The sequence below is a fragment of the Tachypleus tridentatus genome, chromosome 7 (genome assembly GCF_004210375.1).
Source record: "Tachypleus tridentatus isolate NWPU-2018 chromosome 7, ASM421037v1, whole genome shotgun sequence".
NCBI lineage: Eukaryota > Metazoa > Arthropoda > Merostomata > Xiphosura > Limulidae > Tachypleus > Tachypleus tridentatus.
The window spans coordinates 92,422,670-92,436,532 of NC_134831.1; the positions used below are offsets into that span (position 1 = coordinate 92,422,670).

Here is a 13,863-nt window from a genome sequence, read left to right on the forward strand (position 1 = left end):
TGTTTGTGTGGTGGATCGATGTTTGTGCTTTGTACACACCTCAGTGAAGCTCACGTCCTCTGTACTGGTACCTATAACAGAAGAAGTCTTAGAAGTTGTTGATCAGATCTCGTAGATTGAATTATTTTAATGATCAACTGCACCATTCATTCTACATCTATACATCATTAATATCTACAATAAATAGTATTGCTACCTCTTTTGTAATGTATGTTCTGTGGGATAAATTTTATGGTGATAAAGTGTGAAATTATTAATAAAAATCAAGTCATTAATATAATGGAAAGTTTAAATAAAAATATTTTCATAAACGTTTGGATACCACATTTGAGAAAATAAAAAAAACAGGGTTTCATAGCTATACAAATCATTCGTTTAAAGGTTTGTTGTTTAAAAATAACATAGTTAATACAGATAGTAAAGTAATATATATATATATATATATATATTGGTTTTGAGTGTAGTCCTGTTTAGAAATAATGAAACTGAGATCTAAAATATAATCAATACATATAATATAAAAAGAAGCCTTTATTTCAATTAAATATGGAGTAGTCAGATATTTCATATATAATGCACTGCTTTTGGTACGAATGAACAATGATATGAAACATAATCTAACAATGATTTTATTTACAATAAAATACAAGATATAGAGTTTTATAGAGACAGGATTATTAACTGTATTCCTTGGTTTAAAAATAAATCTAAATTTTATAGACCATTTACGTAATTTCGAAGTTTCGAACAAAAACTTGACTCAATTGTTCGTATTTAATTTTAATGGATTTCTGTAAACCGTTAACCTGTTCAGTGCCGTAGACAAGATAAGATAACTCGTCCAAGCCGATCGGTAACACAGTGCCACGGACGAGTTAATTCGTTCTCAAGAATACCTAACTTCAACGCTAAATGTGAGTACCATACATGCACGTGACCTACTTACAAATTGCTTCACTTGCGATCCAAAATGGCGTGACGAAAAAAGTTACAAAATGAAGAAGCATTACAGTTGTATTGTAGCAGCTGAAATACTTGGCAGTCAACAGGTTAATACTAGCATTTAATTTACTAATATAAATAAATATACATTTAAATCCCAAAACTACAATTTAATTTGTCAGTATATAAGAGAGAGTTTTCCGAATATCCCAGACATTAATCTTATCGGTATGCAAGGGAGTAGATTAAAAATATCCTGATAACTTTTCTATAGTAAATTGTTTTGTGTTAAATTAATGATTTCATTTCAAAAATAAAGAAGGACTACAAAACAGATCTACTTGTGTGTTTTTTTTAATGTTTAATATTTTAATATTTCAGATTTCTATGTCATATTGAGGTTTCCCATCTTTACCAAGAAACTGAGTTTGTCTCAGAACCTGCTTGGCATGTCAAAAATGCTTTTAAACAAAAAATAAATTATTACTGAACCATTTAAGTATAGGGTTCTCTGAATTTTGCCATAAAGTAGAATATAGCCGTGGGTTTCACGCAAAAGCTCAAGACCTTTTACATCAACAGATATTTCTACTCTGTTTTCATGATTAAAGTACCATTATTCGCGTTAAAAAAGGTAGATTTTAGGGGTAACTACCATAAGTAAAAACTGGTTGTGAGTTCTATATAAACATAAAAGTGAGTTTCTCGTCACCATTAATGTCAATTTTTTATTTTATTTTTTCCATTATCTTTCATAGATTTAACATAACCAATGCTTGTGGATACATTTTGAAATTTTTTATACATTTTTTTTATAAACTACACATTTTACACATTGTTTAATATTGTTATTTTATAACTTTGTTTATGACGTAACAATGGATCAGTTTTGAAAATTTATTATGGATTTGGATTCTGTTTCTGCTAAACGTCGTAGTATTTAAATTTTTGTTATAAAGAGTATCCTCAAAATTTGTCTTAAATTTACTATTATTAATTTGGTTTTCATTTTCATGGTTTTATCACACAGTTATATTATTCTGAGTTTTAATCAATGTAATTTTGAATTAGATAACATAATTCGAATATTTTCATTCTTAAGTAAACACACATACTAAGAAAGAGCACACTTAATCCTCAGATTGCAAACTCATAATCCGTGATGACGAGAAAACCAACAAAAATAAATATATCCACGAATAAAAATCACGAAACCATATACTGCTGCATACCATACGTAATATCTCGTATATTCCTGACATCAGCAGAAACATAACCAACATTTGGCAAAAACTAGTAACAAAATATGGCATTCCAGTTAATACCAAATTTATTCAAAAACCAGGCACAAAACTGATGTCTATACTATGTAAAAACTACACTGACAAACACCACACCAACATTATTTATAAAATACAATGTGATAACTGCCACGACTTCTATACTGGAGAAACAAGAAAAAAATGGAAACCAGATTCAAAGAACATAAAAAGTCACCTTCACACGTTTTCGAACACTGCAAGTCAAATAAACACAACATAACCATAGAAAACACTCAAATACTAAATAAAGAAACAAACATAAACAAACGCAAAATTAAAGAAGCCTTACTTATACAACAACTGAAGCCCAAAATAAACCAATACAAAGGAACACCTTTATACCTATATTAATAAGTATAATCAAACATTAAGCACGCCCTCTACATTCCTACACTCAGTTATACAACATTCTTCAAACATGTGATCAGCTTCCGATCAGTTACCTCTTTGTTCCCTTGTGAACCTGACGATGACCGAAGAAGAATGAAACGTTGTTCGCTCCTCTACATAGTGTTTTCTCTATCCATACCAGTTGTTTTTACAAATATAGGTTGCAAAGTCAGGTTCTTATCACAACAGAGACAACAGACTCAGTTTTACTTCATAAGAAAATTCAAGTGTTATAAACTAAATATTTCGGTAACCTTTAGTTAATTTCAAATCAATAACAAAAAACTTGGATAATATATATGTATGTGAATATAAATATATATGTGCAGGGATGGAGAAGAAAGTGGGCCATATTAAAAATGTTCTTAATTTGTTATATGTTTTATTATATGGCTGTAAAATATGCAAAATGATATGTTTTTAAAACGCCATCAATGAGAAATGTTCAAATATGATATTCTGGCTTTCGTAACTACCTAAACCTTTCATGATTTTAGTTACATGTTCTCATCAATAGTGTTGTACACCTGCTGTAGTTTCTAACATCTTATTACTTCTACAAAATGATAAAAAAGTTTCTCTGTAATTATAGAGTCGTTAAAAGATATCTTAGAAATAAGAAAATCGATGTCATGGAATGACCAGGTGAATTACTTGATATCAATCCCATTGAAAATTTATCGGCTCAGTTATATTGATTAACAAAAGATCACAAGCCAAACAAGGAAGATGAACTTTTTGAAGTACTCAAGGAGAGATGGCAGTCAATCGATCACTCAGGAATATCTGTACAAACATATTAACAGCCTGCCAATAGTACTGAATTTCAAGAATATATTGACACAATATTAACTTGCAAAAGTGGTTTGGGTTATTTTGTGTTTCATTTTTATGAAGATTTATAACGACTATCTGGCCAACAAAGTCAAAACAACACATAACACATAAATTACAAACAATCTTAAGCGTGTACATATATAATAAGTGCATATTAGTAAATGTAAAAAATCATTGTGTATGGCCAAAAACTAAACCATATGCTGCACGCATGAAATACACAAGACATTTAAATTAGATTAAAAGTACTTCAAATATTAACGTAAAGAACAGGAGTTCATCTCCGATCACTTTCCATCTCTCAAATACTATAATATTCCAACACCAAAACAACGGACTAAGTGTGTTGGATAGTGCAGATTTTACGATGTTAGATAAAAAATAGTACAACTTACTCCATATTATCAACAACCGAAAAATAAATTATTCATTTCATTAGCACATGTATACACTTTATAAGCAATAGACAAATAAATTATTTAACTCATAAGCACATGTATACACTTTATTTACAATACAAAAATAAAATATTTAAATCACTAGCACATGTATATACTTTATTAAAAACAGAAAATGAATTATTTAAATTATTAGCAAATGTATACACTTTATTAAAAAGAGAAAAATAAATTATTTATATTGTATAACACATACGTACACTTTGTTAACAACAGAGGATAAATTATTATATTATTAGCACATGTATATACTTTATTAACAACAGAAAAATAAATTATATTTGTCATTATCACATGTATACACTCTATTAACAACAGAAAAATAAATTATTTAAACCATTAGCACATGTATACACTCTATTCACAACACAAAAATAAAATATTTAAATCATTAGCACATGTATACACTTTATTAACAATGGAAAAATAAATTATTTATATTATTAGTACGTGTATACACTTTATTAACAACAGACAAATAAATTATTCGAAGATTATATAATTATGAATTACTCTACTCAACATTATTTTTTTGTGAACATATGGTATTGTTTTGAGTGAAGATATATCTATTTTTTATAATTTATTGTTTAAATATTGAGAAGTCTGTTTATGTAGCATGAATCTCTGTGATAATTAAGGTATAAAAATAAATTGTCGGCTGTTAAGACACAACTATAACTAAACACATTAATTTCTTCTCAACTGGAGTGTGAGTTGTAAAAATTTCAAATCGTCACTGGTATGCATCTCTCTCTTTTTGTAATCTAAAAACCAATTTTAACTTTACTCTATAATCCAATAATCCTTCTTTTAAAGTAAAACTATTCTGTTATCACTGGCTAACCTCTCTGTTTATCTTTAAATACTGACTCGCTTTACTTTAGACATGTATAAACAACATCATCATTACTTCAATTTCGTTGTCCTGAGGGATAAAGTTCACAGGGATAAAGCTCACCCATGACCTCTTTATATTTACTCTTTAAGATCTGTGTTCGAGATTCAATCAGTATTGCCTTTCCAGTTTTTTCTATGTTTACCTTCCTTTATTGGTAATTATATATAAATAATTGGATATGTGTCTGAAACCGATTCTTTAATATTTCCCTTGGATCCATATTCCATGGTGAGACTTGCTCATTACGCATAAGTTATCTTTGGACTGTAGTCTCTACCACAAAATAGCCTTACGAACATTTATAATGTATTTATAATACATAATAACAAATGTTTACTATTTCCACAACTAAAATAACGATCACTAGTTAACTTTGTTATATCTAATAAAACATCCTTTCATTATTAACCTTCAACACACTAGTAGGTTCCTTATAATACATAGTAAAAGTTTATTATTACCACACCTGAAATAAGAGACATATGTAGGTTCTTTATGATACATAATAATAAAGTTTTATTATTATATCATCCATATATAGGTTTATAGCCCTTACCTAGATACTGTTTTATTATTAAAGAAAACATTAAATTAAGATGGTATAGTTTTGTAGCCTTAACTTCAATATTGTTTAGTTATGAAATTAACTTTGAAGAAAGCCTTTAGATGTTTTATATTATGGACGTGTCATTTGTCACACTTGATAAATTGATTCAACCTCTGGAAGGAAGTAAAATGGACACCCCGAAACGTTATATCCCATCGTTCGAAGCATCCCAATTGAAGGCTTAGTAGCTTCATCCCGTTAAATGTGAAGTAAAATAATCTACTTTTAATGGACTATTTAAGCTTAACGTTATATTAAAGACGTGCTGGCTACGTGGTCTTATAACAAGGATAGCGCATCAGTATCAGACATTTGCGGAAGTCACTTTCACGGTGAAAGCAGATCTACTAAGTAGAGATCTGTGTTTAATGTTCAGATTATAGTGGAAAAAATAAATGATTTATTCATCTTTTTTAACGTTTAATATAATAACTGGTGGTGAAAAGAGAAAGTTTCTAGTTTTCCAAAATGTTAGTTTTTATTATTAATTTATTGTCATTATTCAATGCTATGAAATGAATCTTTATCTTGCAATTGATGTATTCGAAAAATCATTGACTTTAAAACATTTTAAACTAGTTTTTAGTTATATATTAGAGATATGTTTCATTATTTTAAACTATTCGTTATCATAGTTCAACTACAACGGTTGATTACGTGATTGTATAACAGTTTTGGAGATTCACCACGTAGCGACAGTCCACATCACCACGTTTGACTATTTTAATAATGTGAAGAAGCCAAACCGTAAAGCTGCCACAGCACTCCTCCCTGTTTAACATAACCTATATATTGAGTATTTCAACAAAACAACGAAGCTTCTTTCAACTTCAAAAGCTATTTATAAAACACACAAACTTACCACAACTTTTTCTCTAACATCACATAGTTACACGGATTAAAATATAATCTTGGGTGTGTCATTTAGTCCAGGTAAGTAAATTAAAACCCACATCTTAAAACACTATAACACTGAGCGCTACATGTTACATAGTATCACTAAAGAGGTCAGAACTGGATAATTTGATAAAAGTTAACTAATTATGCGATTGTTTTTTATAAGAATAGAAATTACGTAAAAATAAGTCATGTTTTAACAAAGCTATGAGTTAGACAATAGTGTATAATAACTGCCTCAAGAACTGGCTTTATGTATGTGTGAATCGTGGTTAAAAATATCAGTTTCTCCAATTGTGGTTTCATGTGTTAAAACATTCTGGATAAAAAGTCATATTTCTCTTCTGGTTGAACTCAGAATCTAGGATTGAATGAAGTTAAATGTGTTTGAAGTATTCAGTTGAGAGCTTTAATCTCTTTATGTGTTTCTTATCTGACTCCTTACCTGGGACTAAGACGGTTCGAAGAGTGATGTTGATTACGTGAAAGTGAGGCTGTATACTGTTGTGCGGAGAAAATATGACGTGGATCTAAGGTCTACAGTAGCCTCTATTGTATAGAACATCACAGCTTTCCTGCTGAAAATTATTATTTTGAAAAGCTTGATAGTGTGATAACTCGTTTCGTTTAGTTATGGCTTATCTCTGATAATTTAGATTAATTTATAATTAATTAATGTAAAGTATTCTCATTAGTACCACGAAAATTCTGTAAACATGTTGCAATCTCTTACATTTCACTGGTTGCTGGTTACTTTTCAATTTCCGGTGCCTGGCATGGCGAGGTGGTTAAGGCCTTAGATTCGTAATCTGAGGGGCGCGCGTTCGAAACCTCAGCGCACCAAACATGCTCGTGTAGCTTTGCGCAAAATTCCAAAACAAACAAACTTTAATTTCCATGTCTTTGAAGCCACCTGGTAGCTAGCTGACTTTATTAACCTAAACTTGTATTTAGAATAACTAAAACCGTATGTCTACTTTCGATTAATGTATGTGTTTAAAATAGCAAAGCTATATCGGACTATCTGCTAAGTTCACCGAGGGGAAACAAACCCCTGATTTTAGCGTTGAAAATCCTTAGACTTACCGCTGTGTTAGCGGGGGGCTTCAGATTAGTGTGATGGTAAAACTTAAGTAACATTTTGTTTTCTACTCTGTATACATCCCATAAAGATGTACGTGTGAATCAGTCCATTTAGTATGCTCCTTAGTTATCAAATATACTTATTACTGGTTATACGTTGTTAGAATATATAAAAAAACATAAGAGTGAGAATTGTGTTTTTGCTGGTGTTTCACAGTAAACTATATGTTACAATAATGTATACAACCATGTCCTCTAAACTAACTCGAACTAATTGATAAACTAATCAACCTTAAATCTTGAATGTTATTACAATGGATAAGACAATCAACTTTAAACCTTGAATGTCATAACTGTGACTAAGATACTCAGCCTTAATCCATGAATGTTACAAATATTAATAAGATAAACCTTAAACCTTTTATATGATAACTACGAGTAAGATAAACTTTAAACATTGAATGTTACAACCATTGGTAAGATAAACTCTAAACATTGAATGTTACAACCATTGGTAAGATAAACTCTAAACATTGAATGTTACAACCATTGGTCAGATAAACTTTAAACATTGAATGTTATACCTGTTGGTAAGATAAACTTTAAACATTGAATGTTACAAGTATTGGTCAGATAAACTTTAAACATTGAATGTTATAACTATTAGCAAGACAAACCTTGAATACTGACTGCTACAATTATTGTTAAGATAAGCTTTAAACCTTGGATGATACAACTATTGGTAAGATAAAAACCTTGAATGATACAACTATTGGTAAGATAAACCTTGAATATTAACTGCTACAACTATTGATAAGATAAACTTTAAACCTTGAAGGATACAGCTATTGGTAAGATAATAACCTTAAACCTTGAATGTTACCACTGTTGGCAAGATCAACTTTAAACATTGAAGGATACAACTTTGGGTGAGATAAACCTTAAAACTTGAATGTTATAGCTGTTGGTAAGATAAACTTTAAACCTTGAGTGCTACAACTATTGGTAAGATAAATTTTTAACCTTCAATGTTACATCTACTTCGATTGATAATTAGTTTTCAGAAATAGAAATATCAAAACACGTTTTTCTTATTGTTACTGATTGTGAAATAAGAAATCTGTTCTCATCTTACTTTACTATAAGTTTCGTTGTTCATAGTGACTTAATGCATACTATAAGTTTCGTTGTTCATAGTGACTTAATACACACTATAAGTTTCGTTGTTCATAGTGACTTAATACATACTATAAGTTTCGTTGTTCATAGTGACTTAATGCATACTATAAGTTTCGTTGTTCATAGTGACTTAATGCATACTATAAGTTTCGTAGTTCATAGTGACTTAATACATACTATAAGTTTCGTTGTTCATAGTGACTTAATACATACTATAAGTTTCGTTGTTCATAGTGACTTAATGCATACTATAAGTTTCGTTGTTCATAGTGACTTAATGCATACTATAAGTTTCGTTGTTCATAGTGACTTAATGCACTACATACTAAAATTAATCAAGTGAACTACGTCTACTTTACAATGTTAGTTTTATTTCAGTAGTGGTATTTAGTTTCAATGCTTTAAACCATTTAGACAGTCAAAAACACAGATCCTACAATAACTGTGTGTTTAAGTATTACAGTCAAAAACACAGATCCTACAATACCTGTGTGTTTAAGTATTACAGTCAAAAACACAGATCCTACAATAACTGTGTGTTTAAGTATTACAGTCAAAAACACAGATCCTACAATACCTGTGTGTTTAAGTATTACAGTCAACAACACAGACTTTACAATAACTGTGTGTTTAAGTATTACAGTCAAAAACACAGATGTTACAATAACTGTGTGTTTAAGTATTACAGTTAAAAACACAGACCTTACAACAGCTGTGTGTTTAAGTATTAGTTTGTTTTCAAGGGAAGTCTCGTGTATTTGGGTTATACTTCCATGAATAGAAAACAGTATACCCAGTTTTAGAAATAACTTAATCCTCGGAGACTTGATACAACGAGTAATATAACTTGTACTTAACTAATATAACTAGTTCCGCGTTTATCTTTAAGATGATTCAACCAACCTAAAGAAATACAAAATGTAGGATGGTATGTAATAATTTAGTTAAAGCATAAACTACAAAAAGACGTACAAGGCCAGTTGACATTCCTAAACTGATTTTCATATAATGTATCTCGAATAACTAAAATATATAAACTTAGTGTAAGAAAAATACATTGAGCGGAAAAACTCTCTGTCAAGAATATTTAGTTAAAAGTATTTTATAAATTTTGTAAGTTTTGTCTGGTAATCGATTGTATCAGTTTTGTTTGTTTGTTTGTTTTGGAATTTCGCAGAAAGCTACTCGAGGGCTATCTGTGCTAGCCGTCCCTAATTTAGCAGTGTAAGACTAGAGGGAAGGCAACTAGTCACCACCACCAACCGCCAACTTTTGGGCTACTCTTTTACCAACAAATAGTGGGATTGACCGTCACTTATAACGCCCCCACAGCTGAAAGGGCGAGCATGTTTGCCGCGACTGGGATGCGAACCCGCGACCCTCGGATTACGAGTCAAACGCCTTAACACGCTTGGCCATGCCGGGCCTCGATTGTATCAGAACGAATATATTATAGCTAGTCTTTGTGATTATGTTAACCATTATGTGAAGGTCTAAAGTTTTTTTTGTACGTCACTTACAGAACTGTATTTCTTCGAATAACGAAATATTCATTGAATTTTATTCTGTGAAAAATATTTTTTAAACTTGACTTTTTTTCTCATTATTCCAAATGTTGTATAATTTGGACCCTACCAAGAGACAAGCATAATTTCTTTGTAATAGTACTTTGGGTTGGAAGCCCCTGGTTTCTAGGGTTTGGGGTCCGCAGACATACTGCTGTACCAGTGGGGGATCAGCAGAAGAGAGAATTGTTCTTGATTAATTCGGGGAAAGTTTTTCGAAACTTGTTGTGTTTTAAATGTTACGTCTTTGCCAGGTTGCATTCTCTCACGGAGAAAACCAGATAAGTTACTTTTGTCAACTGTTGCCGTTCTATTCTCTGAAAGGATTAATGTTAAGTATACACAACTGTTCACGTTTAATATGAGTGTCAACATTCAGGTAGTTTACTTATAGCGTAAGTGTTAAGTGTGCTTATATTTAGAAATATAAATACTTTTATATCGTGCAATTCAACTGTTTTGAATTGACAATTGTTGTATTACTGTTTCTGGTTACCAGAGACTTCTGATATTAGGTGTAATGTTCTTGTTCTCTGTCAACTATAAATACGTGCTCAAAATGCAGTTCAAGTTAATTAGAGTTAGATAGCTAGTTCTAGATAACATGATGGTCAATTTAGGCATGAAAATTATATAGTGACGATTTTTAAAGTGAAATGATCACTGATTGTATTATAATTACAAGGTACAGAAGAATAGTTTGTCTTCTTAATTGTGTTATTAATTAATTGTGCCAGTCTTTGTGAACTTTTACATAAAAAGACGATTATTTGAAGCTCTGAATACAACAGTGTAACGAGCATTAGTAAATTTTGTTTCTTGTTTTAATATATTTTTTTAAAATACGTGTACTGTGTACTGTTAGTGTTTTGTTGAAGTTCATTACAAACAAGTCATAGACACCTGCTATGAAAAATCTGACCTATACTTAAAACCTGTCAATTAGTTAGATACTTCAATCATAATAAAAAACACTGAACTACTCATAACTGGACATTTGTTAGGAATCATACATTGAGATGTAAGGAGGATTGACTAAACTTAATGACTGCTATAAAATAAAAACACTTTAACGAAGCCTCGTGTTAAAACTACTAACTAATTTCTCGATTTTCTGTTTGTACATTTAATCGAGTAGCAAAAAGTATAACAATTCAAAATAAATTGTATCTACAATATTCTTTAACATTTCATTAACTTTTAGAAATGATAGAACAGAAAAAAAAACTTTACTTTCTTTAAAAATAAATTTAAATTGTCATAAATGATGGATAAACACATAGGTTAAAGAAATTGTATAGATTTTCCTTCAAACAGTTACGCACTATAAAATAAATGTTTGTTACCCACTGTGATATTTTACATATTGTACGACAAATAGAGAAACAAACAATATTTAACAATGTACAAATAACTAATGAATCAACAAACATTCAAATAAAGGGTGTCATTCTTAATACACGACGTAAATCTCTTATCAGCGTCTTATACATTTAGGTTCAAAACTGCCCCAGAAGGTCGGAGTTCACTAGCGGTGATACAATTAAAAAAACTAATTTGAAAACACGGCTTCTAAACAGAGTCGATTTCACGTTCTGTTTATGTATTTTAAAATAGTTCTGTTAATTCACTTGTGTTGAATTTGATCGATTCTAACTAGTTTTGCGGACATGTTTCACTCTCTAACCTACAATAAAACAAACGTTTCATCATAAGCGCTAACCTATCATAAGATTAAAAACAAACATTGTTACATGCTATAAGGCCTCTTTAAGTGACTGGTATATCCGATCAGTATCCGTGACTGATCTGTAACTGTACGCACGCCGGAAATAAAATTTCAAAACAAGCACAGTAACTAAGGTATCGACGTAATTTAGGGTTTCAAATTAATTTTTTGCAGACAATATAAATATAAATTGAATCTCCCATTACTTGTACGTTGTTGTTAATTTGTACCTGATGTCTCTGAGAAAACAGGAGTTTTTTGGTAATAAATACATTCCCGATCTATGCAGGATAACTTTATTCGTTTTTTACTAAATTTGTACACTGCATACAGTTTGTTTTTTGATAAACTGAAAATAATTCGTCAAATTCTATTAGTACGCTTCTTACCAGATAATAAAACAATGTTTAATTAATGATTATTTTAAATCAGATTTTAAGAAGTTAAATGATCAGTGATTAGTTCCTAGATCAACATTTTGTGTGTTTTTACTGATGAAAAATACATTTCAAGTCTTAAAAAATAATTTAAAAAAATATATATACGATAATTAAGCTTCACTAGAACATCCTGGAATTGGATCCAGTGGCAGAGAACAGGATTTTTTTTTACTTTCAGTAGTTTTTTCTTTAAACGACTCACACTCGTTCTTTTCCTTTCTAAATAAATCCCGCAACGACGACAACAGTTTCCCTTTGAAACTAAACATGGTTGCTGCTACTATCACCACAATGGCTCCAATTACAGAAGTTACGGTTGGCACATCTCCAAGGAAGGCGACTTCAAATATAAAAGCTGCAACTATTTCTAAGGTAAGGAAAACAGTTACATGACTTGCTGCTATGAAGTATGTTGCATAGTATATGCTAAATTGATAACACACAGAGAGGAAGAGAAAAGCTAATGTCATTGTCGACTCAGATCCACAAGGAGGAAAGAAAAGTTCGTTGAAGAACAAAGCACAAATAAAGCCACTGAATGCCCCTGCAGGTCCTCTCCAGACTTGGTTTGAAGCCCACGGAACATCATGGACCATTTGAAGCATGGAAATACTAAGTGCATCAAAGACTCCTCCAAGAATTGCAAATACAATTCCAGTTATCCTTTTCTCCTCTACATAATTACTTGATTCGAAAACACCACTTACCACTGATGGAACTGTAACAAGGAATATACCAGTAACATCTAGTCCAACCAAGGCAACTTCCCATATTCCACAAGGTTCTCGGTACACAAGACGTCCAAAGACCAAGCTGTACAGTGGTAGAGAGTAGTACAATACAGATGCCTCTCCAAGAGGAATACAGGTGAAGGAAATGAACCGAGCAACCTCACCGAAGGTTCCCAAAAGAGATCGAGAAACTATTATTGCCATTTTCTTCTTGGAAAATATAACAGGTTCTCTTCTGTATATGAGCAATGGCAGCGCAGCGACACCTGGTGCTACTGCGGCTATTCCGGACATTACTGTGGGGGAGATTCCTTCTGTAGTTTTAAGAAGTAGTCCATTTACAGCCCCCATTACTGCTGATAAGACTGCCAGAACTATTCCAAGACACTTTTTTGACGAAGTGCCAGACTGTGGTAAGGAATCTTTTTCATTTACCAGCTTTAGTGGAAAAGTTTTGTCTCTAACTTGCAACTTTTTACTAACAAACATCGCTACTTATAGCAACTCGTAGGATACGAACACGTTTAGTACAAACGTATGCAGTAAGTTGTGCTGTCGAATCTCTATCTGATTTCGAGCCAACACAACTTTTATCTACAAAATGTAGATGGCGTGGTAGTTTTACTCTGATGAGTACCGAAAGTTTAACTTTTTTGAAACCAACGCGCAATACGAATTGCATGAGCTTAAATATAGTTTATTTAACGTATTTAGTGTTTTCTATACAGTGTCAGTAGTGGAAAGACACAGGGCGATTCACTCATTAGTGAATCTTACAAAGT

The 13,863-nt window shown here is 31.2% G+C and overlaps 1 protein-coding gene across 1 annotated transcript; it reads right to left on the bottom strand.

Moving 5' to 3' along the window:
- Nucleotides 1–12,460: 12,460 nt before the first annotated feature.
- Nucleotides 12,461–13,570, bottom strand: LOC143257728 (solute carrier family 35 member G1-like). The gene has a single exon (XM_076516761.1). The coding sequence runs from the start codon at nucleotides 13,568–13,570 to the stop codon at nucleotides 12,461–12,463; it is 1,110 nt and encodes a 369-aa protein (XP_076372876.1).
- Nucleotides 13,571–13,863: the final 293 nt, after the last annotated feature.